The sequence below is a fragment of the Adiantum capillus-veneris genome, chromosome 19 (assembly GCF_014529385.1).
Source record: "Adiantum capillus-veneris isolate H3 chromosome 19, ASM1452938v2, whole genome shotgun sequence".
NCBI classification, from domain to species: domain Eukaryota; kingdom Viridiplantae; phylum Streptophyta; class Polypodiopsida; order Polypodiales; family Pteridaceae; genus Adiantum; species Adiantum capillus-veneris.
In genome coordinates this window covers 426,628-452,486 of record NC_140949.1, presented here as the reverse complement: position 1 = coordinate 452,486, position 25,859 = coordinate 426,628, and the positions used below count along the sequence as shown (strand labels likewise).

Below are 25,859 nucleotides of genomic sequence, written 5' to 3'. Positions count from 1 at the left end.
GAGGATGTATGAATCTGACCAATAGCACATCTCAAACCATGAGATAGGTGGGTATCCATGTAGCTCGGGCGAATCACAAAACCATCTTCAGATAGCTGTAAGAAGTTTTCTTTGTAGTCGGCCATCTTCGTGCCCAATTCTTGTGTAGGGTCTACCCATGTCATCTTAGTATCCAACTGTATAAGATCCTGACGGATGATTTTATTAATCTCCGTTCGTGTAATTGCTAGTGATGGAGCCACAAGAGAGTACTGGAAGGCGGGTAATCTTTCCATACTGAACCCGTGTCTCTGAAACCACGAGGACAATTGCGCATACTAGCATGATGTATCCCCTTTCATTGCTAATTGTCGAGAGGATTCGAGGGCTAGTCTAGTATATCGGCAATTATTTGTATCCCACAAACCATGTATAAAGGACACTGATTTGCTAAGAGCTTCAATTTCTATCGGAGGGGCCGCTAGTTCCGCTCTGGTAATCGCGTGTGGTACGGAGCCCTTGGCTCTAATCATTCGGGAAATCATAGATACCAAAGGTCTCTCCACTGACTTCCAATTATCCTGATCCACAGATGGTCCGCAAATTTGGACCCCATAAAGCATAGCCGAAGCCACCACAGTATCAAAGAGCCAAAGTTTTGTTCGTGGTTCTTGAAACTACACTTGTGAACACATCCTCTCCAACCCTCCCAGGGCCGCAGAGGCTCTGGACAATCTAGCATCCGCTGCTTTCTTAAGAATAACCTTCGGTCTTGCAAATACCACACCAAGGTATGTGTATACATCTGTGTACTCTACTGTATCCTGGGCATATGCAAATGTAGGTGCCGATCTCCTAACCCACTGCGGTGTGGTGTTAAACACCATAACTTTGGTTTTACCCAAGTTTAGCGACAGTCCACTGTCCTCCGCGAATTTATGTAATGCATCTAGCTGCCTCTGCATTCCATTTGGTGATTCTACTATCAATACAATATCATCTGCATACAACAATAAAGGGATCCATGACCCTGCAAGATGAGCACCTCTGTCACCCTCTCTATCAATGTAATCCGATACCTCATCTATGTACATACCAAATAAAGTAGGGGACAGTGGGCATCCCTGCTTTACTCCAACGGTGGAATGAACAATGTCGGAATCCCCATCTGGAGTACGTACATAACCAGTTATTGACCCGTATAAGGCCATGATCCCCCAAATAATCTATTTGGAGACCCCTAACTCTTGCATCCTGCGCATCAATCTGGCCCTTGGTACTGTATCAAAAGCATTCCGAAAATCCACAAAGCAACAATACATCCTTCTCCCGCTTGCTCTTCCTTCCTTAATAATGGTTCTGAGCGTAAGAATATGATCTAAAGTGGAATAACCCCTCCTGAATCCAGCTTGTCTTGTCGCCATTATGCCCTCATTCTCTGCCCATCTACTCAATTTTTGTTCAAGAATGGATGCGTACAGTCGGGTCAATGTGTGACCTACCATAATCGTTCGGTAGTTCCCCGGTATCATAGGATCCCCTAACTCGAAAATAGGTACGATAGTAGATAATTTCCAAGATTCAGGTAATCCTTCACACATGACCCGATTAAACAGACGAGCAAGGACTTCTGAAAGTAGATCCCTGGCATGGATCAGATGTTCTGCTACTAAACCATCATGATCATAGGCTCTTCTTGTCTTCATCTTATCAATGGCTTTTTTCACCATTTTCGTAGTAAAGAAAGTACTAGTAGCAGGGCATGGCTCTAGCGTATCTGGTAATGGAGGCTGTTCAGATACTGTATATAATGATGTTACATATTGACCCCAAATCTCAGGAGTAGTGATTGTCGGAGGCGGTGAGTGCTCGTGAAATAAACGCCAGGCACTCAAGTGAGTGCTGACTCAAGAAGAGCTGATATAAATCCTTCTCCAGTTTTGCTAAAAATGCCCTTTTCTTGCGACGTACTATACGCCGAAGAGCAATCCGAGACTGCTTATATGTGATGATCCCAAGTGTAAGCTCTTTCTGGACCTGGGTTCTCGTCTCTTTGCATTCCTTATCATACCTAGTGTTTTGAGGCATGTTCCCAGATCCTCTCTTCAGATCCTCTCTTCCTTTGTACTTGAGAGGCATTGTATTGTAAGGAGATTGATCCACTGCAATCCCAACCGGTCTGGGTCCCACCTTAAAGTCCTCGATACTAGAAATAAAGCTTGGTGAAGTCATGACATAATCCACTGTACTCGCCCCATGCCTGTGCGGGAAGCAAGTGAATCCCCCATATAAAGGGAAATTCTCTATACGATTAAGTATGGCCAAACCATGTATAGTTGCCATCTCCATGAGATGTCTCCCATATTCAGTGTGTTCTTTATCCTGTGAGTTTCTAGTAAGCCCCCTTTGTGATAAATCCACTTCTCTGAGCATTTCCTCAGAAGTATCATAGAATATTGCTTCAGAGTTGGCCGTTCTGGCATTAAAGCCTCCTAAGAGAACGATGTCTCCATCTCTAGAGAACTCCCATATGTCATTATTCAATATGGAGAAAGGGGACTGTCCTTTAGGTGAGGAGTAGATTGATGTACATGGAGGGAAGTAGCATATAGCGATATATAGAAATCTACCTGTCTCGACTCTCATTCTCACCCACATATACCTTGCTTGCTCATCTTTCCCGATAATCTATAATAGTGGTTTCAGGTCCTCTTTAAATAAGATTGCTACTCCTCCTGAACCCCGGCTACCTCGTAGAGATCGCTTGTCTGGTCGTCCAGTTGTTTGCCATAAATAACCCTTCACATGTGGTCTAAGCTGTCCGGGTATCTGGTGTGTCTCTGAGTAGAAAACTATGTCTCTGTCGCTAAAGCTGTCTTCAAAGGCACCTACATCTAGCCTATATGATCCATTACAATTCCAAGAGGCTATCCGGAGCGTCGCCCCATAGGTCTCGCACCGTCATGATGAGCGCTTTTCCAGAACCACTACTTTCCCTCCTCTATAAAAGGCGATTTTCCCCTTTTCTCTTGCTGCCCTGATCTCTGGCATCAACTCTTGCATGTGTGCCACTTGTGCCAATGTAAGGTCATCTCCCAGGAAAATACCGGTTTTCTTAAGAGTTGGCCTCTTCTTTAGAAATTCTTTCCTTAATTTCTATATTCGGGAAGCGGAGAATAAGTGCCCTATCCTTTACGTTTCCCTTCTCATCGATTCCTTTCTTGCCCACTCTCCATGCACCTGTGTGAGTAGGCTTTGTGATGCCCATGCGTTGTAGCAGTTCCTTCACTTCTTCAGCTACATTCTCTTTGTCTTTGACTCCTGTGACCCGCACATGCAGAGCCCGATTCTTCCTTTTCTGCTCTTCCTCAATGGTCATATTAATAATGGTGCAGGTAGGTGTGGTCTCGGTGATGTGGGCCTTCCCTTTCTTCGCATCCTCAATCCATTTCTCTGCTTCATCAACGTTTTCTTGTGTCCTGAGCGAGAGAACCTAAGCGCTGCCAATGGCACACACCTACGCACTGCTCACCTGAGAGAGGACGAACCTACTCACCTGCGCGTTGCCGATGGCACTCATCTGTGCGTTGCTTACCTGAGAGAGGACGAACCTGCTCACCTGCGCGTTGTTGAGACGACGAACCTGCGCGGTCCTGACCTGAGAGAGGACGAATCTACTCACCTGCGCGCTCCACAGAGAGAGAGAGAGAGAGAGAGAGAGAGAGAGAGAGAGAGAGAGAGAGAGAGAGAGAGAGAGAGAGAGAGAGAGAGAGAGAGAGAGAGAGAGAGAGAGAGAGAGAGAGAGAGAGAGAGAGAGAGAGAGAGAGAGAGAGAGAGAGAGAGAGAGAGAGAGAAATGAAATGAAATGTTATATTAACGTCTTCAAAAGGCCATAGTGACCTATGTAACCAGAAAGTTATCAGGTGGTGTATCTGATACAAAGTCAGAGTAACAAAATAACAAAGCGACAGTACAAAACAAAGATATATACTATGGGATCCTAGATTGGTCGATGTGAACTACGCAAAAAACTAAGTAACTAAGCAAAAACTAAGCAAAAAATGGGCGGCTTGTTGGGATAGCTGAATCACAAGAGATCTAGCATTGGTCGTTGGCGAATCTCATCAATTTCCTCTATGGTTAGTAGTCTGACTGGGCATCGTGCATGCCTGGCCAACGTGCTCCGAATCTTCTGATGTAGCCTTCGTCGATGTTGTGTAGTCCTCCGCAGTCGTGGGCGCCTAGATCTCCCCAGTTCAATCGCTCGGTCGATCAGTGTGCCTCTGGTGTGGGACGAGGGGGAGCTCTGCTGTGGGAGTGGTTCTTGAGGCTGTCCCGTGTCTGCTCTGAAGAAGTCTGTGATCTGTCTTTGAGACTGGCTAGCCTCGCCATTCATCAGGCTATCTCTGTGTCTGCGCAGCTCGAGCAAGAACAAACCCAGGCATCTCTGATCTTCGTATCCCATGACTCTTGAGAGTGGTCCAAAACCCTCTCTGAACAAGCAATGGAAGCGGCCTCGTATCTCGTAGTAGACGGGGAGCGGCATTTATAATGCAGCTTTGACTCAGGTTCCATGTCACACAAGGGGCATGTCCTGGCCTTTGCTTGTACTCCGCTGTATCTCCCAGTCTCAATCCGCAGCTGGTGAGAAGATGTGCGTACCTGGCGAATAGCACATCGTATCCCATGAGACTATTGGGTATCCATGTATCTGGGTCTCGCCACAAAACCATCTTCCGTAAGCTGGAGAAGGTGGTCTCTGTAGAAAGCCATCTTCGTGCCCAATTCCTGTGTTGGTTGTATCCATGTCCTCCTGGTGTCTAGCTGGTCAGGTCTTGGTGGATGAGCTTAGTGATCTTTGACTGTGTAAGAGTGAGAGATGGTGCATCCAATGTGAGAGAGAGAGAGAGAGAGAGAGAGAGAGAGAGAGAGAGAGAGAGAGAGAGAGAGAGAGAGAGAGAGAGAGAGAGAGAGAGAGAGAGAGAGAGAGAGAGAGAGAGAGAGAGAGAGAGAGAGAGAGAGAGACCTGCGACCTGCGTGACCTTTCCGACCTGCTCACTACTGCCTGACCTACCTGCAGCCTCTCGCGCAATCCTTGCCTGCAGCCTGCCTGCCGCTGCGCGCTCCCCTGCCTGTGCGTCACAGCTTGCCTGCTCTGCGCGTCCCAGCCTACGCGTCACAGACTGCGTGTCCCAGCTTGCCTACACTGCACGTCACAGCTCGCCTCTTCAAACCCTTACTTCCGTGGAACCCTAACCCTACCAACCTCCACCTGCAAACCCTAATTTCGAAAAACCCTAATTCCGAAAAAACCCTAATCCCGAGAAACCCTAAATTCCCGAAACCCCAACAGCCCTCAACCCTACCTGTTTCAGCGTTCACTTTAAGCATCCTTCTATTGCTTACAAGGGAGGGAAAGAACGAGCGAAAAAGCGAGAGAGAGAAATAATCCAAGCTTCACTTGGGGTTTTGCTTTTTCCGTTCGCTAGTCTCGCCCATTCTTCATGGCGGCTTCGCCGGTCTTGAGTGCTACACACGGCGCTCCATCACCACTTGCCTGTTGCGTGGATTGTACTGGTGACCTGTTGACACGCATTGACTCCAAAATTCAGCACTTGGCACAGCATGCCTTGGTTGGCCGGATGATTGGACAGTCTCCACCTCGCTCTTCTATACGTGATTGGTGTCAAACTGCACTGGGCACCACCCAGGGACGGGTCTCGGAGCTTACATTCCTTGGTAGAGGTATATTCATGGTACGTCTTTCAGATCCCGCCACTGCCTCAGCTCTCCTAGCTCGCTCTCCGATACTCTCTGATCGCAGAATGATATACCTGACGAGGTGGTATCGTGAGTTTACCATTGAGGAGTTTGACAGTCGACATCTTATTCCCAGATTCCCTCTGACGCTCTCCTTCTCGGATATGCCTCTCCATTTTATTGATGAGCATCTCCTTCAGATGATTGCTGCTCATTTTGTCACAGTAGTTCCAGGATCCTGCATCTTCTCATCTGGCCCACCTTGCATTCAGGTCCTGGTGTTTGGGGATACTTCATTACCAGATACAGTTAGTGTGGCTGTTCGTGATCGCGACTACTCTTGCCGAATGGTAGTCACTGGCCGCCCAGGACAGTGCCTACGTTGTCACCAGATGGGACACTTGGCACGCGATTGCCCCACTCAGCCACGCCATCGACGACAACAACAACCGGTTCGTGGCACCCATGCTCAGCCACGTGGTCAGCGTCCATAGTAGGTTCCTACTACTACTGCTCGCGCACCTCCGCAGCCTACGGGTGCTCCCAGAGCTTCAACCCTCCATGTTCCTCCCTCTGATTCAGTTCCTACTGAGACTGCATGGCAAACAGTAGGTCGTAACCATTCCTTCCGTCCTCGCCCGCAACCCACCCCGCATGCATAAATCCTATGGATTACTAGTTGGCAGTGATGACATACCTACTTGGGGGGTAACTGATGGTTTCACATGGCTGTAGCCAGGTCAGACATGCAGATATTTGGGTTTTCAGGTTGGATTTGACGTTTCTTCACAGCAACAGTTTGCACCCGTACTACAGTCTATTCGCAGGAAGCTATGTCATTGGTCTTCACGTCATCTGTCGTTGGCTGGCCGTGCATTGGTTGCCAACCAGGTCATTCTGGCCACAGTATGGTATACGGCCTCCTGTTGGATGCTACATTCTGGTGTGATAGCTCAGCTCCGTAGACTCGTGCGGAACTTTTTATGGAGTGGCACAGATGGGACTATTGATACTCGTGCTCGAGTTCGCTGGTCCACGATTATTCGCCCTAGGTCAGCGGGTGGCCTTGGCATTATTGATCCAGAATTACAGAGTCGCACCCTTCTTACCAAGCTTATTGTTCGTGGTCTTTTCCCAGGCCAAGAACCTTGGAAGATGCTTCTTCAAGCCGCTCTTTCCACAGCGATTCCACGCCTCGGCACCAGAGATGGCCATACTTGGCAAACAGGGTATCGTTTTCTCTTTACGGATGCCCCCTTGTGCACCAACACTCTCTCGCCCTTCATACGATCGCTCCTTCAGATTTGGGTATCCATGCGACGAGCTATCATACGCTCACCTCTCTCATGCCGTGAGGAGATTGAGCGCCAGCCTCTCATTTGGAATGATGCAGTTCTTGATTCTTTGGTTAACCCACCCCGTCAGCTTGGAGAGAGGACTCACATTGATTGGGCTGCTTGGGATACTGGCCCTGCTGCCTCTATGCGGTTGTTTCATGAGACACGTATGCTGGATGCAGATTTTGTGGAAGAACATTATGACATTGGTCGCGGGGTAAGAGACAGACTGCTTGAGATTGACTCCGCCATTCCATCACACTGGGACGCAGTCATGCGAGGCACGGTTCAGATGCCTCCACATTGTGGTTGGGAAGGCCTCTTTGCTCAGAGCACTCTCTTATTAGTTCGTTTGGACACCATGCTGTTCACAGTTGATACTGCCTACTCTTTGGGGATGCATGCTAAATTGACATATGCTACCACCTCTCTGCACCTTCTCTACAGCGGAGCTCGATGGGAGGCCATACGAGTAGTTGGCTCCCGCGGGAAGCGTCGTTGTGTTGACCCCCGTTTCGCTTCCGCTGATGCTGCACTTTGGAGGCTTTGGGTGTGGGAGGGTCGTGCCCTATCTCAGCTTTATTGGGACCCAGGAGAGTGGCATTGGCCTCAATCTAACCCCAACGGTGTACATGTATCATTCTTTGAGTACACAGTTATAATTGGAAGATCCGCATTGATGAGACAGCACCCAGAGCAGCCCACTCGTATGGGCGTTTCTGGTTACGTTCAGGTCTCTCCCATGCCTATCTACAGTAGTTTTGGTCAGCCGTTTGGGATTTACATGTGGCTCGTCGTATTTCTTTTTTCTTGTGGATGATTGCACATGCAGGACTTCCAGTTGGGACTTGGTTAGCTTCTATGGGTCATGATCCGTTATGTTCTCGATGCTCTTTGCGGCTACCTGAGTCACCTGCACAGTGTCTTTGGTCATGCTCGTCTTCTCATGTAGTGTGGCTATCAGTTTGCTTTTTACTTAGCAGAGCTGGTGTTCAACATGGATTTCTCACTTGGGGATCTGTCTCCTGGTTCTCATCTCTTCTACGAGGGCTCAGACACAGATCCAGCTCTTATGCTTACCTCGACTGGTTATCGGCAGGGGACTTTGGCTATGATACCACAGATTGCTAGGCAGGGGGATCCTCAGACACGTGATGACATCTTCTCAGTTATCACTAGCATTGCACTATGGAATGTTTGGAAAGCTCGTTGTCTTCACATTCTCAGTGCGGCTCCACAGCTCCTACCGGACATCCTCACTGCCATTTGGCTGGACATCATTCACACCCTCATTTGGCAGTGGGATTCTTCCTCAGGTACATCCAGAGCAGCCGAGGCTCGCCGATTTGCCTTCCTTCGGCGTTGGGCACGATCTCCACTATTCTTTACACTTACAGGTGGACAGATTACATGGCATTATGCACCTCCACAATGGTTTCTCCTACACTCATCATACCGACCACCATGAGATTGTTCTAGTCGAGTTGTCACTATAGTGGCTCTCAACCTTACATTCAGCTTGTACACCTCGCGTGATAGGCTATTTTGGAATCCACTGGGGATCATATTGTACTCAGTAATATACAGCCCTGATTTTTCGAAAAGAGAGAGAGAGAGAGAGAGAGAGAGAGAGAGAGAGAGAGAGAGAGAGAGAGAGAGAGAGAGAGAGAGAGAGAGAGAGAGAGAGAGAGAGAGGGGCGGGAGGGGCGGGGATGTTTATTAATGTCTTCGAAAGGCTTAAAGGACTTGTGAGACCAATCGATTACATCTTCGGCAGGTGTTTCAGGTGTCCAATACAAAAGATAATGTAACAACTGCTAAAATGTGAACATCTAAGTAAGAAGGAGCCGGCTGGAAGAAAAACAGCCCAAGCTTTGTTTGGTGTGGGTTCCATCACATGAACTCTTTCATGGGCTGTTGCATCATGGCATCAATCTCCTCCTCTGTAAAGATCTTTTCTTTTGCAGGAAAGAAGAAGAAGAAGAACAAGTTTGTTGGAGCGATAGGATGCTGTTAAATGGGAGAGGAGGGGTGACCACTTGAAAACATATTTCAAGTTCCTGTACATTCTTAGGATTTGGCCATTTTTAGAATATTTTTGATTTTAGACAGATCCATCTATGTTCCCAGGTAGGAAATAAGTGGGGTACAAATCTCATGAGTTTCAAACTTGTGTCTGGCTGTGAATAGTCCTACAGTCCTGCAATCTGGATCATAATACCTTTACACAATGTGAACATATATCTAAGCTCAAATACCTTCGTAGTTTAGGATATGTTTTGGGTCATTCTCATCCAATCAGTTTGCCACTTACATGGGATGGGTAGGTTTCTGTTATTGGGGTACTGATTTCATGAGGATCAAATCTGTGTTTGACTGTTCATAGTCCTACAGTCCTGCAATTCAAATCATATTACCTTTACACAATGCGAAGATATATCTGAGATCAAATAGCTCCGTAGTTTAGGATATGTTTTTGTCATTCTCATTCAAACCAGTTTGATAAGAGTTTTGTTCCTGCCAGTACACAAAATTTTGTTTCTATGTTAAGAGTTTGTAATTCAAGTTCTTTTGATGTATGCCAAAAGGGAGAGTGAAATAAATTTCATTTACTTGTAATCACCATATACTATTATGAAAAGGCTTCATAATTCAGTCCCTTTTTTTGTATCTTTCAGGGTCCTCATGGGAGGTCGAGGCATGTTATGAATGATGATGCCAAGAAGCCACAAGGACATGCCATGAATGATGATGCCAAGAAGCCAGAAGGACATGCCATGAATGATGATGCCAAGAAGTCACATGTAAACATTGTTCTTCAGGGGAGAGAGAGAGAGAGAGAGAGAGAGAGAGAGAGAGAGAGAGAGAGGTTTAAAGATTCTTTATTTTGCAGGAAAGAAGAAGAAAAGAAGGTTTGGAGCTTTATGATGCCTCAAAAGGTAAGAGGAGGGGACGCCACTCATATGAAGACTACCTAGCTCAGGGAGCCCTATCAGAAAACGCTGTTTATGAGTCGAATCATGTGAGTGTTTTGTCCAATTATTTCAGCACCTCTGAATTATATCATACTGTTTTTGTAAAAGAAAAGAAATGGAGAATCTAAATTAGATTCCCCATATGAGAGTGAGAAAAGCACCGAATGAACAACAGTAGAACTCTAGTTGTCATAGACGCTCCTTTGTACATAGTGGCTCGCACTGGCTGAGAGTAGCTCCCAAGCAACGGGGGGGGGGGATGTTTATTAATGTCTTCAAAAGGCTTAAGGACTTGTGAGACCAATCGATTACATCTTCGCCAGGTGTTTCAGGTGTCCAATACAAAAGATAAGGTAACAAGTGCTAAAATGTGAACATCTAAGTAAGAAGTAGCCAGCTGGAAGAAAAAGAGCCGAAGCTTTGTCTGGTGTGGGTTCCATCACAAGAACTCTTTCATGGGCTATTGCATCATGGCATTAATCTCCTCCTCTGTAAAGATCTTTTCTTTTGCAGAAAAGAAGAAGTTTGTTGGAGCGATATGATGCTGTTAAATGGAAGAGGAGGGGAGACCACATGAAAACATATTTCAAGTTCCTGTACATTCTTAGGATTTGGCCATTTTTAGAATATTTTTGACTTTAGACAGATCCATCTATGTTCCCTAGTAGGAAATAAGTGGGGTACTAATCTCATGAGTTTAAAACATGTGTCTGGCTGTGAATAGTCCTACAGTCCTGCAATCTGGATCATAATACCTTCACACAATGTGAAGATATATCTAAGCTAAAATACCTTCGTAGTTTTGTATATGTTTTGGGTCATTCTCATCCAATCAGTTTGCCACTTACATGGGATGGGTAGGTTTCTGTTATTGGGGTACTGATTTCATGAGGATCAAATCTGTGTTTGACTGTTCATAGTCCTACAGTCCTGCAATTCAAATCATATTACCTTTACACAATCCGAAGATATATCTGAGATCAAATAGCTCCGTAGTTTAGGATATGTTTTTGTCATTCTCATTCAAACCAGTTTGATAAAACTTTTGTTCTTGCCAGTACACAAAATTTTGTTTCTATGTTAAGAGTTTGTAATTCAAGTTCTTTTGATGTATGCCAAAAGGGAGAGTGAAATAAATTTCATTTACTTGTAATCACCATGTACTACTATGAAAAGGCTTCTTAATTTAGTCCCTTTTTTTGTTTCTTTCAGGGTCCTCATGGGAGGTCGAGGCATGTTATGAATGATGATGCCAAGAAGCCACAAGGACATGCCATGAATGATGATGCCAAGAAGCCACAAGGACATGCCATGAATGATGATGCCAAGAAGTCACAAGGACATGTCATGAATGATGATGCCAAGAAGCCAGAAGGACATGCCATGAATGATGATGCCAAGAAGTCACATGTAAACATTGTTCTGAGAGAGAGAGAGAGAGAGAGAGAGAGAGAGAGAGAGAGAGGTTTAAAGATTCTTTATTTTGCAGGAAAGAAGAACAAAAGGAGGTTTGGAGCTTTATGATGCCTCAAAAGGTAAGAGGAGGGGAGGCCACTTATATGAAGACTACCTAGCTCAGGGAGCCCGATCAGAAAACGCTGTTTATGAGTCGAATCATGTGAGTGTTTTGTCCAATTATTTCAGCAGCTCTGAAGTATATCATACTGTTTTTGTAAAAGAAAAGAAATGGAGAATCTAAATTAGATTCCCCATATGAGAGTGAGAAAAGCACCCAATGAACAACAGTAGAACTCTAGTTCTGATTAGCTTATATCATGCGTAGATTGTTGCTTTCAGATGCATGCATGCGTTGTTTCATATACAGGCTGCAGTTTTAAAATACATGCGGCAGGTTTCAAAGATGCATCCGCTCTTCTCGAGTCCTGCCCAGACCCCGCAACCCTGCAATGCAGAGGTTGGGCTTTGTGGAGAAGGCTGGGAACAAGCCCTACAGCCAACTTGCATTCACCCTATCTGGATGGCGTTGGCCTTTCTTCAGGTATGGTTGCAAATTATTGCGAAAATGAACCTGCGCACCTCTTTGCAAAATTCTCATGATGATGCGAGTGGGCGCAGGTCGAAGGCGGTGAGAGGAGGGAGAGAGAGCGCATGCGCCAGTCTCTAGAGGAGGTTTCTTGGGGGGCGGCGGTGGGGGGGGGATTCTTCTTTACTATTGTATTTTATTTTTATCCTCCCAGTATAATACAACTCTTGTGTCAAGGGACCCCATGCCAATTATGAGAGGCTCCCAAGCATTTGCCCCTGCTCTGGACATATCATGGGGTTCCAAATAATCTGTTGTCATAGACGCTCCTTTGTACATAGTGGCTTGCACTGGCCGAGAGTAGCTCCCAAGCACGGAGAGTAGCTCTGGACGTACCATGGGGTTCCAAATAATCGGATGTCATAGAGGCTCCTTTGTACATAGTGGCTCGCACTGGCCGATAGTAGCTCCCAAGGACGGAGAGTAGCTCCCAAGCAAAGGGGGGGGGGGATGTTTATTAATGTCTTCAAAAGGCTTAAAGGACTTGTGAGACCAATCGATTACATCTTCGCCAGCTGTTTCAGGTGTCCAATACAAAAGATAATGTAACAAGTGCTAAAATGTGAACATCTAAGTAAGAAGGAGCCGGCTGGAAGAAAAACAGCCCAAACTTTGTCTGGTGTGGGTTCGATCACATGAACTCTTTCATGGGCTGTTGCATCATGGCATCAATCTCCTCCTCTGTAAAGATCTTTTCTTTTTCAGAAAAGAAGAAGAAGAATTTTGTTGGAGCGATAAGATGCTGTTAAATGGGAGAGGAGGGCAGACCACTTGAAAACATATTTCAAGTTCCTGTACTTTCTTAGGATTTGGCCATTTTTAGAATATTTTTGACTTTAGACAGATCGATCTATGTTCCCTGGTAGGAAATAAGTGGGGTACCAATCTCATGAGTTTAAAACTTGTGTCTGGCTGTGAATAGTCCTCCAGTCGTGCAATCTGGATCATAATACCGTTACACAATCTGAAGATATATCTAAGCTCAAATACCTTCGTAGTTTAGGATATGTTTTGGGTCATTCTCATGCAATCAGTTTGCCACTTACATGGGATGGGTAGGTTTCTGTTATTGGGGTACTGATTTCATGAGGATCAAATCTGTGTTTGACTGTTCATAGTCCTACAGTCCTGCAATTCAAATCATATTACCTTTACACAATGCGAAGATATATCTGAGATCAAATAGCTCCATAGTTTAGGATATGTTTTTGTCATTCTCATTCAAACCAGTTTGATAAGAGTTTTGTTCTTTCCAGTACACATTTTTTTTTTCTATGTTAAGAGTTTGTAATTCAAGTTCTTTTAATGTATGCCAAAAGGGAGAGGGAAATAAATTTCTTTTACTTGTAATCACCATGTACTACTATGAAAAGGCTTCATATTTCAGTCCCCTATTTGGTATCTTTCAGGGTCCTCATGGGAGGTCGAGGCATGTGATGAATGATGATGCGAAGAAGCCACAAGGACATGCCATGAATGATGATGCCAAGAAGCCACAAGGACATGTCATGAATGATGATGCCAAGAAGCCACAAGGACATGCCATGAATGATGATGCCAAGAAGTCACATGTAAACATTGTTCTGCACGAGAGAGAGAGAAAGAAAGAAAGAAAGAAAGATTTTTAACGTCTATGTCAGGCCGAAATCGGCCTATGAGACAAATCAAATGTACATTGTGTGTATGTCATCCGTCTATCGGAAAGACAAATGAAACAAAATTGATACAAAACTGAGCTGAAAGTAGGTAGTGGAGTATCTGAGGAGGGATGGAGCTCTATCTCTAGGGGTATATGCATGTCTGTATGCTCAAGGTAGTACAATCATGAGAATGCATCAAGCTATCTAGCTCCATCCTGTACTAATGGGGGGGTGTAAGATGTGGTACATGGGTGGGTCTGGTGCCAAGGCTACCCGGATGAAAGCGGTCGGGTCAGCCCTCATCTGAGCCACTCGCTCCTCAGTGGCACGGCGCTCCCGGGCTCGGATCTCCTCGATCTGTCGGTGGTGGGAGCTCGCGCCCCTGTAGCCTGTGACTCGTGGTCGTCGTCTAGCTCGGTTCACCTCCGCCTGTGGGAGTGTCACTCCCCTCTGAGTGTCTGGTGAGGGGGGGGCGGAAATCCTCTGAAAGAAGTCTGTGAGCTGCGATTGTCTCCCCTCTGTCTGTGTAGCTGTGTGTGGCTGTAGTAGTGTGTCCCGATGGCTCTGTATCTCTAGTAAGAAACGTCCGAGCTGTCTCTGATCTCGAGATTCCATGATCTCTCGGAGAGTGGGCTGTCCTCTAAATAGGGCCTCATACCTGCCTCTGATCTCAGTGTATGCTCTGCATCTACATACAAAGTGCTCCTCACTCTCCACCTCCTCTGTGCAGGCTCTGCAGATTCGCTCCCCCCTCGGAACACCAGTATGTCTCCCGATCTCAATCTCTAACCTGTGTGAAGCCACTCTCAGCTGACCAATCGCCACCCGTGAGCTATGTGGCATATATGTGTCCATGTAGCGTGGTCTCTGTATGAACCCCCCAGATAATATGGTGAGAAACTGGTCTCTGTAATCTGACATCCTCGTCCCCAAGCTAGGTGCCGCCCAGACTCTCCTAGTGTATAGCTGCCACAGATCCTGTCTCAATACCAAGTTCCTCTCACTGCGAGAGAGGTGAACATATGGTGAGTGGGGGTCGTACTGGAATGGTGGTAGGCTCTCCATGTCAAGACCGTGTCCCTCAAACCATGCTCTGACCTGTGAGTACCATGCTCTCTCATGTCCACTCTCTGATAGCTGTATAGCTGCCTCAAATGCTCTACGGGTAAGTCTGTCAGGAGGTAGCTCTCTCATCCTCTGGATGAAGCAAACTGTCTGGAATAGTGCCTCTACAACCATAGGTGGTGTGGCGAGCTCGGCTCTAATAATGTCGTGTGGCACTGTCTTCTTGCTGCGGAGCAAGCGTGAGATCATATATACCTGTGGTCTCTCAAGTTGTGTCCACTGGTCAGCTGTCAATCCTGGTGCCCATACTGCCGCCGAGTACATCAAGGCCGGGTGACTAAGGTGTCGAAAAGCCACCCCTTCGTGCGGGGCTCCTGAAAGTGTGCCTGGTGGCACCTCCGCTCTAGCATGGCCAGAGCTGCATATCCTCGGGTGAGCCTGTCAACAGCAGCCTGCCTCATAGTGAAGGGTCCTGGTAGGCTGGTGAATGTGATGCCAAGGTAGACATAGGAGGTGACTACATCAACCTGTCCTCCTGCTGCTGTGAAGGTGGCGGCGCTCCTCACTGCACTGGATGTGTGAAAGATCATAACCTTGGTTTTGCCAAGGTTCACAGTCAACCCCCTGTTTGTGCTGAATTCGTCCAGGGCCTCAAGATGGCGTTGCAAGCCCTCGGGTGACTCTGAAATCAACACAATATCATCAGCATATAACATGATGTGGACCGGAGTACCTGCTAAGTCGCTCCCCTCTCCCCCTGCTCGTAGTATGTAGTCGGAGATCTCGTCGATGTATAGCCCAAAGAGTGTCGGGGAGAGTGGGCATCCTTGCTTAACACCAATGGTGCTAGCAATGGTCTCTGAAAAACCGCCTGGGCAACGAACCCGACCCGCCACCCTCTCATATAGAGCATATATGGCCCAAATCATCTCTGTTGGTACCCCAATGCTGTGAAGGCGCTGGAAGAGTCTCTCGCGTGGGACTGTGTCAAAGGCCTTGCGGAAGTCCACAAAGCAGCAGTAAAGCCTCTTCTTCCGCGCCTTTGCCCCATCAATGAGGCAGCGCAGAACGAAGATGTGGTCAATGGTGGAGAAAGCTCGTCTGAAACCGGCTTGGCCTGGAGCTCGTAAACCCTCGATCTCTGCGTAGCAGCTGAGCTGTGCCTCAAGTACTGCTCCATATAGCTTGGCCATCGTGTGGCCAATCATGATAGTCCTGTAGTTCCCTGGGTCCAGGGTGTCGCCAGATTTGTGGATAGGCACTATGGTGTGCTGTGTCCACTCCTCTGGGAAGCCCTCCCCTATAGCCCGGTTGAAGACATGTGCAATCAACGGGGCTATAGTGGAGGCCGCATAAATGATGTGCTCACTCTGTAATCCAGTATGGTCAGCTGATCGTCTGTGCTGCATGCGGCGTATGGCCCTCTCTACCATCTCTGCCGTAAAGAAGGAGGAGCACGTGGGGCGAGGCTCGTGTGGTTGTGGAATAGGAGGCTGCCCTGGCACTTCATAAAGTCGCTCTGCATAATCATGCCATATCTGTGGATCCTCAATAGCTGTAGTCGGACGTGGCTCGCGTAGGGTGCGCCATGCCGTCGCGCTATCCATGCTCATGAATAGGCGGTATAGCTCAAGCTCCTGTGCCTCTTCGAATGCTCGCCGCTTTTGGCGTGTCAGCGTCTTCATATGCCGTCTGGCCTCTCTCTCTGTGATCTCTCCTAAGGCTTGTCGTGCCTGGAGGCGTCGGTATAGCTCTCTGCACTCATCATCATACCAGCGGTTCTGAGGCATAGCCCGGGGGGGGGAGTGCGTCCTGTGTGAGTGGTGTGTGTGAAAAGAGCTAATAGCTGAAGTGTGGAGAACGGAAGAGATATGTGATGTGAGAACTGAGAGTGGTGTGGATGGGTGGAGGAGACATAGGCCATGTTCGACCTTGGCCGAGTAAATAGAGGCTAACTCATGTGTGAAATGGATGGTGGTGTGTGTGGAGTGCGTGTTGTGGAGCTGTGTGTGATGGTATCTCCGGTGAGAGAGAGAGAGAGAGAGAGAGAGAGAGAGAGAGAAGAGAGAGAGAGAGAGAGAGAGAGAGAGAGAAGAGAGAGAGAGAGAGAGAGAGAGAGAGAGAGGGGGGGGGGGGGGGGGGGGGGGGGGGGGGGGGTTTAAAGATTCTTTATTTTGCAGGAAAGAAGAAGAAAAGGAAGTTTGGAGTTTTATGATGCCTCAAAAGGTAAGAGGAGAGGAGGCCTCTTATATGAAGACTACCTCGCTCAGAGAGCCCGATCAGAAAACGCTGTTTATGAGTCGAATCATGTGAGTGTTTTGTCCAATTATTTCAGCACCTCTGAAGTATATCAAACTGTTTTTGTGAAAGAAAAGAAATGGAGAATCTAAATTAGATTCCCCATATGAGAATGAGAAAACCACCGAATGAACAACAGTAGAACTCTAGTTCTGATTAGCTTATATCATGCGTAGACTGTTGCTTTCAGATGCATGCATGCGTTGTTTCACATACAGGCCGCAGTTTTAAAATACATGCGGCAGGTTTCAAAGATGCATCCGCTCTTCTCGCGTCCTGCCCAGGCCCCGCAACCCTGCAATGCAGAGGTTGGTTTGTGTGGAGAAGGCCGGGAACAAGCCCTACAGCCAACCCGCATTTACCCTATCTGGATGGCGTTGGCCGTTCTTCACATATGGTTGCAAATTATTGTGCAAGGAACCTGCGCACCTCTTTGCAAAATTCTCATGATGATGCGAGTGGCCGCAGGTCGAAGGGGGCGAGAGGAGGGAGAGAGAGCGCATGCGCCAGTCTCTAGAGGAGGTTTTTTTGGGGGAGGGGGGGGGCGATTCTTTTCTACTATTGTATTTTATTTTTATCATCCCAGTATAATACAACTCCTCTGTCAAGGGACCCCATGCCATATACAAGAGGCTCCCAAGCATTTGCCCCTGCTCTGGACGTACCATGGGGTTCCAAATAATCTGTTGTCATAGACGCTCCTTTGTACCTAGTGGCTCGCACTGGCCGAGAGTAGCTCCGAAGCATTGGGGGGGGGGGATGCTTATTAATGTCTGCAAAAGGCTTAAAGGACTTCTGAGACCAATCGATTACATCTTCGCCAGGTGTTTCAGGTGTCCAATAGAAAAGATAATGTAACAAGTGCTAAAATGTGAACATCTAAGTAAGAAGGACCCGGCTGGAAGAAAAAGAGCCCAAGCTTTGTCTGGTGTGGGTTCCATCACATGAACTCTGTCATGGGCTGTTGCATCATGGCATTAATCTCCTCCTCTGTAAAGATCTCTTCTTTTGCAGAAAAGAAGAAGAAGAAGAAGAAGTTTGTTGGAGCGATATGATGCTGTTAAATGGGAGAGAGGGGAGACCACTTGAAAACATATTTCAAGTTCCTGTACTTTCTTAGGATTTGGCCATTTTTAGAATATTTTTGACTTTAGACAGATCCATCTATGTTCCCTGGTAGGAAGTAAGTGGGGTACTAATCTCATGAGTTTAAAACTTATGTCTGGCTGTGAATAGTCCAACAGTCCTGCAATCTGGATTATTATACCTTTACACAATGTGAAGATATATCTAAGCTCAAATAGCTTCGTAGTTTTGGATATGTTTTGGTTCATTCTCATCCAATCAGTTTGCCACTTACATGGGATGGGTAGGTTTCTGTTATTGGGGTACTGATTTCATGAGGATCAAATCTGTGTTTGACTGTTCATAGTCCTACAGTCCTGCAATTCAAATCATATTACCTTTACACAATCCGAAGATATATCTGAGATCAAATAGCTCGGTAGTTTAGGATATATTTTTGTCATTCTCATTCAAACCAGTTTGATAAGACTTTTGTTCTTGCCAGTACACAAAATTTTGTTTCTATGTTAAGAGTTTGTAATTCAAGTTCTTTTGATGTATGCCAAAAGGGAGAGGGAAATAAATTTCATTTACTTGTAATCACCATGTATTTTATATCGTGGACTCTCCTGACATATGACTACTATTGTGGATAGAGGGGTTACTCGATTACCGAAATTGCTTTTCAAAATTATGTGTATATGATTAAGATATAGCTTTTGTTTTTTGTAGGTTTCAGAGAGATTAGCTCCACAGCTAATCTTTGAAGAAGCGCAAAAGTTGTTTTTTCGTTGCATAGCGGATGAGCATGTTCTTGAGGAGCCGGCGGTTGGTGTTAGCGACTCGAGATTGAGCATGGTAGCAGAGTACCAGCGATTCGGTTTGTGGCAGCAGGGATATCAGCTTGACCTGCCAGAGGAGGATCTTGCATTGCTAGACACCTATGCTCGGTCCCCTCTAGCATATGATGACAAGGAGTTCACTGAGCGGCTCCTGTCTGACTTGCAGACACGGTTCTGCTCCCCAGTTCCACATAAGAATTCTATCTCCGGGGACGACTTTTCAGTAGTACTGAAGCATCAAGTATGTGCAAGCTCTTCCTTAGCTACATTATAACCTATACATTATTAAGCTTTGTCTATTTAGCATCTCGTCTCTCTCTTTCACCGTGTGTTGGGCCATTGTTAGTTTTTCACCTCGGTTTTGTTTTTATATTTGGAACAGGTGGATAGCCTTTATACGGCAAACTACGGCTCCGTTCACATTGTCTTCTTCAGAGAGTCGCGGCATAGATTCAGGTTGATTTGGGTCTTTAAAGAGAGCCAATTTGAGGAGTATTGCGACATCCTCGCCAGGTACCGGTGTTACTATGCTCGGTACCTTTCAGATTGGAGGGCGGGTAGTGCCATCACCTTACCGAGCATGGAGGAGGTAGTCTCTCTCTCTCTCTCTCTCTCTCTCTCTCTCTCTCTCTCTCTCTCTCTCTCCTGTGTGGCCATTCCTCGGGACACTCTCCTTCTCTCTCTCTCTCTCTCTCTCTCTTTGATGACAAGGCTCTAATGTTAGAATTCTTTTTTTTTCTTACAGGAGGAGCTTAAGGTGCTGATTTCAGTACGGAAGAGAGTGGTACCTGAGCGCAAAAGAAAACATTGAGATCAGGGAATTGTTCTCATGAGCCTCTCTTCATGTGTATGATGGTTTTTTGTAGCTATGGTGTACGTCGTACCCTTATATGCCCACTTGTCCATCTAGGGCTTGCTTGCAGGAGTCACATGTGAATATTGAAATGCAAAGGTTCCCACATCTTTTAGAAATTTATTTTTGAGCGTTAAATGTGTCTTCTATTTGGTGTGAAGTGGTTTTTCAATAGTAAGTCGATTGGATCTCTTTTTTCCCACTTTATCATGCTAAGATGAGAGCGTATATGAGCACCTTCTTGGGTACATAAGGTTCAATAGGATAGCACAAAATCTATGAGTTTTTCATTTCTTTTTCCCTCACTTTATGTGAATTTGAGTTGTCCTTTTTGATGGGATTTGTGCATAAAGGAAGCCGTGGCAGTTTAGAGAAGTGTGGAGTCTACCTTTCAATGCTGGTTGTGGGAACCTCTCTTAGATCTTGGGATATCTCCAAAACTAGGACATCGTTGTACATTCCATGCTGAAATTTGGTTATTGGATGCTCCTTTGTGTGTTGGATCAGATACAAACTTGTCTTCTAGCATGGAATTTGGCTATTGGATGCTCCTTTTTGTGTTGGATCAGATACAAACTTGTCTTCTGTGATGGATGTGTAAGTGATAAGATTAGCGAGAGTTCCAATGGTAGCATCTCTCTTTCCTTGCGGGCTACTGGTATGAGGCTATTTCTTGCGGGCTAGTGGTATGAGGCTATTCTTTGATGCATTACATGCTACCCATGTTTGGTCCATTTCAAGGGGTTCTACGCTTGCATGATGTGGCTATAACGCATGTACATTATCTTCCGTGTGGCCTTATGCAAGCTACTTGGTTTACTACATTCTTTGCCTGGTAGACCAACGTAAACCTGAGCATTGGAGACGTCGACCGCGGGGACATGTGTCTCGCCATTGGGTAGCATGTCATAATTTTGGCATGCTTCAGTGTGATCAATGATGGGATGGGTTGCTTGTGCCGCTCGAAGGGACATCATGGGATTGTTGGAGGAGTGGGTGGGGGTAGGGGGTTGGCTTGCACGACAGAGGATGGAACTCCCAGTGCCGTGAGAAGGCAATCAGAGCTACGAGAGGGGGCTAATGGCGGGTGTTAGAAGTAGGGGGGATGAGAGGGCATTACTCCACACCTCCCCAAAAGTTGGGGCAAGCAACAGGTTGGCGGGCTAGGAGGAGCAAGGCCAGGGGAAGTTCTCTGGAGGCAAAGGATCTAGCCCCCACCATGCCTTGCAAGGTTGGTGACCTCTCAGTCTCGCTTTCCCTGCTTGTTAATGCTACAGGTTATGCTTTACCCTTCCTCAAGTTTGGTTCTATGTGCAGCCAACCTTGGAGATGGACGAGCCTATTTTGGAGATGGATGAGCCGATCGCAAAGGTGGGGCAAGAAGAAATTTTGGCCATGGATCAGTCAATCACCACCTCTATGCAGGCAAGCATTGGTGCTCCATGCTCTTCGTTCCCGGGTCTACGCTAGGATGGTCTTAGGGTCCTCATCCTTGCCTTGTGTGTTTGTAGGTGTCGAGCAAGCCCCCCATTGAGGACCATGTAGAATCGGCCCCCTCTATGAAGGGTAGCCCCCAGAAATTATCGATGAAGGGGAGAAAGGGTGCCAAGTCTCTTGTGGGGGGATGAACGAATGGGAAACGCTTTAGTCAAAGGCAATGCCAAGTGAGGGAAGAACAAACACCAAGCACGATAAGCATGGGGTGGAGTAGGAGGCAGATGATATCGATCTAGACAAGCACATGGCTCATGGCTTCGGGCAAGGAGGGATTGCCAAGTGAAGGAAGAACAAAGGCCCAGCATGAGAAGCGTGGGGCCGATTTCAAGGCAAATGATATGGATCGAGTGGAAAATGATGAGGATATGCCTTTGCTGGTGACGCCAGAAAAAAATAAAAATTCTCTCTCTCTCTCTCTCTCTCTCTCTCTCTCTTTCTCTTTTGGGGTGGGGGAGGGGAGGGGAGGGGAGTTAAGTCAAAAGACAAAAAAAGAGAAGAAAATAGGAGGGTGGTGGCCGCGTGGGCTGAACCACCATCCCTTTCTTTCACATAGCGCCACCCCCCCCCCCCCCCCCCCCCCCCCCCCCCCCCCCCCCCCCCCCCCCCCCCCCTCTCTCTCTCTCTCTCTCTCTCTCGTACGCTACTCTCTCTCCCTCTCCCTCGTACGCTACTCTCTCTCTCTCTCTCTCTCTCTCTCTCTCTCTCTCTCGTCCTCATTACCTGCTCGTGGGTTGGCAGTGGACACACACACACACACACACACACACACACCCACTTCTCTCTCTCTCTCTTGGCTATGGACAAAAACACACACCACAACACACACACACACACACCCCACTTCTCTCTCTCTTGGCTATGGACAAACACACACACACACACACACACACACACACAGACACACACACACACACACACACACACACACACACACACACACACACACAGACACACACACACACACCTCGCTCTTGGCTATGGACAAAAACACACCCACACGCACTCATCTCTCTCATGCTCTCCCTTGCCTATGGTGGATTGCACAATAGAAAACACACACACACACACACACACACACACACACACACACACACACCACTCTCTCGCCCCCTCTCTTCTTTGTGGGTAGCTTGCACCATAGAACACACACACACACACACACACACACACACACACACACACTTTGTCACAGCAGTTGACCATAGCCTAAAGATTTCCACGGAAAAATAATTGGTAAAGGTTACTTATTGCTTGCCACTATGCCTTTTGCATGGTTGATTAAATACCACTGGGCCAATTAGCATGGTGGGTATTAATTAAACCTCACTTCGTCTATCTAGGTTAATATTAACCACTATAGTGGAATTTGGGCTAGCTTGTCGGAACAACCTACTAACTTTTCTCCTACTAGGTGTCCATCCTTTGGCCTCTTAACCGGGCAGCTTCATACTTGATTGTATATACTAGGTTTTCTCAGTCCCTGTAGTGGCACTCATACTGAGTCACAACCTCGCGTTATGAAGGGTGGATTGGCACAGATTCTTTGCTTCTCACGCATGGATTCTATCCTAGCTGTACTACCTCTTGCACTCATTATCTGTGATCAGTGCCAGGCTATTGCAACATCTCCACAACCGAGTGCATTTTGTGGAAATCCTCTCTGATTCTTCCACTACTTAAAGGTGAGGGGTTCTTCCCTTCACTTAGGCTTGGTCTCCCTTTGCTACTTGGATAATGACTTGGGATTGCGCATGCTCATAAGTTTTTTTCTCAAATACTTGGAATAGAACCCATGCTCTGTTATCTAATTATAAATAGCATTTTTACATTAGAAGTATTGTTCTTTTTGGATTTTTATGAAAGGAGAAACTGGGTACAGTTTTTTTACACATCAGTAAGGATATTTTTGGTACTGACTGCATGCATACTAACGCTCGGCTACTGTGCTAGAAATTGACATCAAAACTATCGTGCATATGGTTAAGATTCAGTTTTTATTTTAATACTGATAGTGAGTATTAGGCTGAATGCCTGCTGGTGGTGCTAGTTATGCTGCCATAAAATTTTTACATTTTGTAGTAAATTTATACCTTTTAGGATTTTCCTTAGCTGAAAGCATAAAGCTTGATAAAACCTCGGCACTAATAAATACATATCATTAGGGGCTTTCTTTTTGCCTGGTACTGATTACATACACTCATTTTGGTTGCTTGACATAAAAATGGCATCAATTTGTTAAGGTTATTGGAATATGGTACACTAGTTATGTTGCCATATTCTGATACAGTTTTTTCACATCAACAGAGGACGTTGTTTGGCTTCTTGTTTGGTACTGACTGCATACTCACTTAATACTCTGCTACTGTTTTGGAACATGACATCAAATGCTTGCAAGCTTTTCACTTACAATAATATGGATTAGTCGACATTTTTAAAAAAATTAATAGGTATGAAATATATGTGTAACTCTAGCAAAAGTATGATGGAGACTTTAAATATGCAGGACAGTAGCTAGTCTAAAACTTTTTAAGTTTGACATGGATAACAACTGATAGATTCCTTGAAGCTTGCCATAAGTAGCCAAGTCTAACATATTTGTTGTCTTGACTATATGGATGCAGCTGAGAATTTTATGTTTGGTTAAAGAGGCTTAGCTTGTTGCAATCCGACTTTGGTGACATTTAATGATGCAATTGTGATAGTTTTTTGATACTTGTGTACAAATTCCTTTGGAATGATACTTCATTCTTATTATATTGTACAATTATGATTCAAAGATTGACTTGTTTTTGTACTTATCTTTACCTTGACATCTTTCGCTTGTCGTCTTTTTGAACATCTTGTGCATTGGTGTGTTATTTATTTAGTTTAACAGCTACACATACACCTCTAAACACGAGGCCCTCCGAATTTGCTTGAGAGGACCAGGATGCTGGGTTTCAATATGTTTGTGTCTGTAGGCTTTGAGTGACCCACACTCGTTAAATCCTTAACTGGTCGATAGGTGTTAGGTGGTCTCTGCTTGGCTATAGACTGGATTCCTTCCCACGACTTTTGTAGTCTTTTTGGCTCAGTCGTTTTAAAGTGGCAGGTTAATCCAATTCTACTTACCTATGCTTTGGCAAATTGTTTTTTGACAGATACAGGTACATGCTACTCATATGTTGACTCTTTGGAACAAGATGACTTGTTGGAACAAGATGATTTGCTTTATGGTTTTCTTCCAACAGCTACTCAATGACAACCATACTTATTTCAAACTGGCTGACAAAGCCTTAAAACTCCTACAGGAGTAATGTCTTCCTTGAGGACTTTATCTGCTATTGTACAGACATTTCTTTCCTTTTCAGGGTCATTGCTATTTAGCTCTTCTATGCTAATGAAATTAAAAAACTCATCTTTCTGATAAGGCAGTAGGCCCATACACAATGGGCCTATTCCCAAGACCCATTGTGTATGGCACTTGGGTTAGGGCGGGTACACACACACACACACACACACACACACACACACACACACTTTGTCACAACAGCTGACCATAGCCTAAAGATTTCCACGGAAAAAGAACTCGGTAAAGGTTACTTATTGCTTGTCAGTATGCCTTTTGCATGCCTGATTAAATACCACTGACACAAGTAGCATGGTGGGTATTAATTAAACCTCACTTGGTCTACCTGGGTTAATATTAACCACTATAGTGGAATTTGGGCTAGCTTGTGGGAACAACCCTCTAACTTTTCTCCTACTAGGTGCCCATCCTTTGGCCTCTTAACCGGGCAGTTCATACTTGATTGTATATACTAGGTTTTCTCAGTCCCTGTCGCGGAACTCATACTGAGTCACGGCCTTGCGTTATGAAGGGTGGATCGGCACGGATTCTCTGCCTCTCACGCATGGATTCTATCCTAGCTGTAATGCCTCTTGCACTCATTATCTGTGATTAGTGCCAGGTTGTTGCACCACCTCCACAATCGAGTGCAATTTGTGGAAATCCTCCCTGACTCCTCCTCTACCTAAAGGTGAGGTGTTCTTCCCTTCACCTAGGCTTGGTCTCCCTTTGCTACTTGGATAATGACTTGAGGATTGCGCTTGCTCACAGGGTTTTTTCTCAAATACTTGGAATAGAACCCATGCTTTGTTATCTGATTATAAATCGCATTTTTACATTAGAGGTACTGTTCTTTTTGGATTTTTTATGAAAGGAGAAACTGGATACTGTCTTTTTACACATCAGTAAGGATCTTTTTGCCTGGTATTGATTGCATGCATTCTGCTACTGTGCTCGAAATTGACATCAAAACTATCATGCATATGGTTAAGATTCTGTTTTTTTTTTTTGATACTGACAGTGAGTATTAGGTTGAATGCCTGATGGTGGTGCTGGTTATGCTCCCATGGAATTTTTACATTCGGGGACATAAAGTTTTTGACCGCTTGGCATTGCATTATGACATTGAATATCTGTATAACCAAAGTACCATCCTAGGGAGTCATGGTCCTCATG

The 25,859-nt window shown here is 45.8% G+C and overlaps 2 protein-coding genes across 9 annotated transcripts in view; both read left to right on the top strand.

The window, feature by feature from the left end:
* LOC147433447 (uncharacterized) overlaps positions 1-19,996 on the top strand; it is a 128,508-nt gene extending 108,512 nt beyond the window's left edge. For 5 of the 8 annotated variants that reach the window (XM_086490123.1, XM_086490127.1, XM_086490129.1 and 2 more), the window contains 10 exons: positions 9,755-9,880; positions 9,970-10,098; positions 11,264-11,461; positions 11,541-11,669; positions 11,904-12,050; positions 13,505-13,666; positions 16,981-17,109; positions 18,896-19,246; positions 19,388-19,594; positions 19,751-19,996. In XM_086490123.1, coding sequence (XP_086346249.1) covers positions 9,755-9,880; positions 9,970-10,098; positions 11,264-11,461; positions 11,541-11,669; positions 11,904-12,050; positions 13,505-13,666; positions 16,981-17,109; positions 18,896-19,246; positions 19,388-19,594; positions 19,751-19,816 — 1,644 coding nt within the window. In that variant the 3' untranslated portion in view covers positions 19,817-19,996. The remainder of the gene's footprint in view (positions 1-9,754; positions 9,881-9,969; positions 10,099-11,263; positions 11,462-11,540; positions 11,670-11,903; positions 12,051-13,504; positions 13,667-16,980; positions 17,110-18,895; positions 19,247-19,387; positions 19,595-19,750) is intronic. The other 3 variants (XM_086490125.1, XM_086490124.1, XM_086490126.1) reach the window with 3 other exon arrangements.
* A 967-nt stretch (positions 19,997-20,963) lies between these two features.
* On the top strand, positions 20,964-24,704 carry LOC147433446 (uncharacterized). Its single transcript, XM_086490132.1, has 5 exons — positions 20,964-21,089; positions 21,176-21,283; positions 21,370-21,424; positions 22,963-23,037; positions 24,496-24,704. The coding sequence occupies exons 1-5, from the start codon at positions 20,964-20,966 to the stop codon at positions 24,594-24,596; spliced, it is 465 nt and encodes a 154-aa protein (XP_086346258.1). The 3' UTR covers positions 24,597-24,704.
* Positions 24,705-25,859: the final 1,155 nt, after the last annotated feature.